Source organism: Diceros bicornis, chromosome 5 (assembly GCF_020826845.1).
Source record: "Diceros bicornis minor isolate mBicDic1 chromosome 5, mDicBic1.mat.cur, whole genome shotgun sequence".
NCBI classification, from domain to species: Eukaryota; Metazoa; Chordata; class Mammalia; order Perissodactyla; family Rhinocerotidae; genus Diceros; species Diceros bicornis.
In genome coordinates this window covers 30,389,031-30,394,023 of record NC_080744.1, presented here as the reverse complement: position 1 = coordinate 30,394,023, position 4,993 = coordinate 30,389,031, and the positions used below count along the sequence as shown (strand labels likewise).

The 4,993-nt window shown below is 36.3% G+C and overlaps 1 protein-coding gene across 1 annotated transcript; it reads right to left on the bottom strand.

Moving 5' to 3' along the window:
- Positions 1–3,466: 3,466 nt before the first annotated feature.
- Positions 3,467–4,417, bottom strand: LOC131405358 (olfactory receptor 4F3/4F16/4F29-like). The gene has a single exon (XM_058540418.1). The coding sequence runs from the start codon at positions 4,403–4,405 to the stop codon at positions 3,467–3,469; it is 939 nt and encodes a 312-aa protein (XP_058396401.1). The 5' UTR covers positions 4,406–4,417.
- Between the last annotated feature and the right edge of the window lie 576 nt (positions 4,418–4,993).

Sequence of the window (4,993 nt, the reverse complement as noted above, 5' to 3'; positions counted from 1 at the left end):
GCACATCCCAATAAGCAGAGTCAACAAGTTCCTTTTTTAAAAATGTTTATTTTTATTTATTTATTTATTTATTTCCTAATGACAGCCAACATTTATTTTTTTGAGGAAGATTGGTCCTGCGCTCACATCTGTTGCCAATCTTCCTCCTTATTTTTTTCTTTTTTTCTCTCCAAAGCTCCAGTACATAGTTGTGTATCATAGTTGTATAGTTGTAACTCTTCTATGTGGGACACCACTGCAGCATGGCTTGATGAGCAGTGAGTAGATCCGCACCCAGGATCCGAACTGGCGGACCCTGGGCCGCCGAAGCAGAACTTGCGAACTTAACTGCTGTCCCACCGAGCCAGTTCCCCTTTTTTTTGTTTTTAATTGTAGTAAAAATAAAAACACACTTAATATAAAATTTACCGTTTAACCACTTTCAAGTTTACAGTTCAGTTGTGTTAAGTATATTCACATTGTTGTACAAGAGATCTCTAGATCTTTTTCCTCTCGCAAAACTGAAACTACACATTTCTTTTTTGTTTTAGTTACTTTAAGCTTCTTTTGATTGGATTCCTGAAACACATCATTCAAAGAGTTCAGATTAAAACAACATTTGAAAAGGTACAAGCATACAAAAATTGAAGAAATTTAAAAATTATTTTATTTTTTTGTCTTTTAAAGTGACAAAGATTTTTAATAAATCATATTTATTAAAATTAAGATATATTCAGTGCTTTAGGACAGGTACTGTAATGGAATACTTCTCAGCAGGTATAAAACTTTGGGGACTAAGGATAATACAAATAAAGGGTTTAAAATATTATTATACCCTATTAATTCCAAATATATCAATCTATAACGGAAGTAATGTAAAAGGTAGACGGAAGTATATGCAAGAATTCTCAAGGCAGAGGGAAAAATTGAGGACAATCTAATTGTTATTTGAAAACAATTAGACAATCTAATCTATCATTGGATAGAAGAATAACAAATATAATATAGTCACATATTGCAATACACTGTATGTGCTCAAAAATATTTTGCACTACAAAATTTTATAATGTGAGTGAATTCTCAGAATATAACATTCAACAAAAAGGCAGAACAAAAATGTAGAGATCAAAAATCCCAATTTTGTAAATATATTTTTATATTTAGGTATAGAAAAAACACTGGAAATAAATATAACAAGATATTACTAAAATTGTCTCCATACGGTGACTTCAGGAGTGACTTCTATTTTTTCATCTCTAATTTCCAAATAAATTTTACATAGTGAGCATATTTTCTTTTTATTAGAAGAAAAAATCATATTTTCTTACAGAAATAAGAAAATAATGAGGTATTTTACATTAGAAGTAATTGAAAATACCCTCTCTTTAGAATTGGAGAGCTATTTATCACTACCCTTTTGATTATAGATGACAGAACCACAACTGAAACAAACTTAGGCAAGAGGGTGAATGTATTGGCTCATTTAGCAGCTCAGCTAGTAACCATATTGAGCGGAGGACAAGAGCAAAGCTGAATGCCCAAGACAGCTGGAACCAAGAACTTGAATACCGCCAAGCTTCTCTCTTTAAATCCTGTGCCTTCTTGTCTCACATATATTTTTTCATTATCCCAGACATGATTTCTGACAGCAGGAAATATGATTGCCAGCAGTTTCTACATATCTACATAAAGCAGGACTGAGGCTTGCTTTCTCTCTATTCCCAAGTCCAAATATCTCGGGCAAAAGCTCAGATTTGGTCAGTCTTGGTCAGAGGCTCCTACCTGCACCATTCAGCTGTGGCTAGGAGATATGCCATGGTTCAGAAGACCAACTTTTGACCAAATAGTAGTAGTCAGAGAGATAGGACATACATGTCAGCTTCTCATCATAACACATGGTTACTGCAAGAGAAATATACATTTACCAGAAGGGAGGGGGTTGCTGATTTGGGCAAACAGCAGAGTAGATGTCCACTAAAAGCAGTTATGTCTTTAGAGTAAAAAGAATGACCTTTAAAAAAGTTTTACATCAATGGTACAGAAAATCTTCAGTCACTATGCAGTTGGGGAACCTATCTTGTCATAGATATAGACCTGACAGAAAGGCAGAAAGAGAAAAGATTGGGAGGAACAGGCATTTTTCTAAATTAACACACATAAAAAATGAGGAATATGGGAAACCCTACTAGATCTATCAGACATTATTTTTCTTCTATTGAAAATAGAAGTGAAATTTTCATTTTAAAAATACGACTTCCAAACAAATTATAAGGAGGCTGAGTATAAGTGCTAGCTAATAAACTGCTATGTATGTATTGGTTTTCCAAGTGTCCAGAAAAGGACTCAAAAAATGAATGAATGATATAAGGGCAATGGAAATCAACAGAAAAGCAAATAAATTATCAAGAGAGGTAAATTGTGAAGTAAATGAGGACCACTTATAAGACAATAGGAATATTGACACACTGGTTAAGAGGTATGGAGTATGTATAGGATGTATAAGGTTCAGAGTCATCTGCACTACAACTCTATCTGAGAATGAGCCTTGGTTCCTCTTTGCTGAAATGTGTATGAATCAAAATTTCCAAATCTGTAGGTGCAAATCCCTCATTCCTATAGAATAGAATATAGCCATGTATAAAACACTTCCCAAACTAAAACTTACCTTGCAATGACTCAAATCATACAAATGCAACAGGAATAATCTTATGTCAGCAGAAAGGAAAGGAAGAACCTGACTAGTTACACATGGAAATAAGAGTGAATCTTTAAGAACATAGGGATTAGTCGGACTGGAACATAGTACAAGCAAGAGTCCAAAGGTAAATCTTGCAATGACCACACAGCACCGTCTAGACAAAAGGGTGGCCTGGCTTAAGGATCCTATTTTTCTGATTATGATATCATGCATATCCTAGTGTGGAGATACAGTCATTGAGTATCAAAATCTGATATGATTAAGTATTTGAATAATCCAGCTAACTCATCTTGCTCTGATTCCCTGCTCATTAATATTCTCGTCATCACTTGACTTCCCAGAAATTTTCCTATATCAAAAGAATGAGTACGGCCTATGTGGAAGTCCAGGCCACTTGACTGGTGTTTGTGTAGCAAATTAATAAATTGGCACCTTGATGTATATATTTACATCTAGTATCAATTTATTTAGTGTCAATCAACATTCTCTTATATAACCCACTCTGACACTGAAGAGACTCAGTTTTGAAGTCTAGACCACAGTAAATTCATCAAGATTATGTCTCCTGAGAGACAAGCAATTGGCCTTCTCCAGAAGATACTTTTTACCAGATGACATGTTTCCTTCAACCGTAGGCAGCAACACAATTTCTCAGTTAATATTTTAAAAAAAACCAGGTTGTTTTAATCTGGGACACCTAAATATTAGTAAGGTATTTGGTACCTTATTTAAATAATAGAAATTTAAGTTACTCCAAGTCAGTAAGGAAACCTCGTACTACTTTGTCATTTACGAAATCTTTCTATAAATAAAAAATTGATTGCACACTTTCCTCATAGCAACTTTCATTTCTTTGTTCCTGAACGTATAGATGACTGAATTCAAAAAAGGAGTGAAAATTGCTTCAAAAACAGCAAGGAATTTGTCTAGATGTGATGTGGGGTGAGGCCAGACATAAACAAAGACGCAAGGACCGAAGAACAAAATCACCACCATGACATGAGTTGACAAAGTGGAGAGAGCCTTGGATGAGCCACCTGAAGACGGTTTTCGAATAGTGATCAGGATAAAAATGTAGGAGATAACCAATATGAAGAATGATCCCAAAGATATAAACCCACTGTTGGCTATGACCATGAACTCTAACCTGGAGGTATCTGTGCAGGCAAGTTTGATGAACCGAGGAAAGTCACAGTAAAAGCTGTCTAACTCATTAGGGCCACAGAATGGCAATTTTATAACAAAAACTAGTTGAATCACAGAGTGAATCAAGCCAATTATCCATGCAGCAACCAGAAACAAAATGCACATTTTTTGGCTCATAATAGTCACATAATGAAGAGGCTTACATATGGCTACACATCTGTCAAAGGCCATGGCTATGAGCAGCACCATCTCCACACCACCGATGACATGGAGGAAGAAGATTTGAGTGATGCAACCACCAAAGGAGATGACCTTATGCTTTCTGAAAAGGTCATAAATCATCCTGGGAGAAATGGTAGAAGAAACTCCCAGGTCAATGAAGGAGAGGTTGGCCAACAGAAAGTACATGGGGGAGTGTAAGTGAGGGTCATAAATCACAGTGAGCATAATGAGGGAGTTTCCCATCATGCTTGCCACATAAAACATGGAGGAGAACACAAAGAGGAGAAATTGGATCTCCCAGGAGTTGGTGAGTCCCAGGAACACAAACTCTGACACCACAGAGTGATTTCCTCCATCCATTGATTTATCAACTGGAATGTTTCCAGATAAAATAACATAAAAAATAAACTAAAATAAGAATGTTAATATTGTTCTAGATTATAATGATTAATTCTTCAAGGACATTCACACTGTGAAGATTATATATCCTCTCAATTCTTTCTCAGAGCCATACCATCTCTAAATAAGCGTTTTACTGGTGGTACCTAAAGCAGTGGAGTAACTTCCACAGGCAATATTCCTATCACCACGGCGTCCAGGACTATTCATCTATAAACAAGAGAATGGAACAAATGAGAAAACATAGTAGATGTACATGGCAAGCATTGGGCGGGGCAGGAAAGGTGGTACAGTTCAATACAAGGAGAAAAAGAAAGAAGAGGTAGAGATGGCATTTTCCAGAACTCACTGGCTCTATATTTTTGGGTAAGGAGGACTAGCCCTGAGCTATCATCCGATGCCAATCCTCCCGTTTTTCTTGGAGGGAGTTAAAAATGGCTCTGGGCTAACATCCATGCCCATCTTCCTCTACTTTATATGGGATGCTGCCATAGCATGGTTTAACAAGCGGTGCATGGGTGCGCGCCTGGGATCCGAACCTGTGAATCT

Coding starts and splice junctions, on each gene's coding strand:
- LOC131405358 (XM_058540418.1), bottom strand. CDS start 4,405: ATGGATGGAGGAAATCACTCTGTGGTGTCAGAGTTTGTGTTCCTGGGA.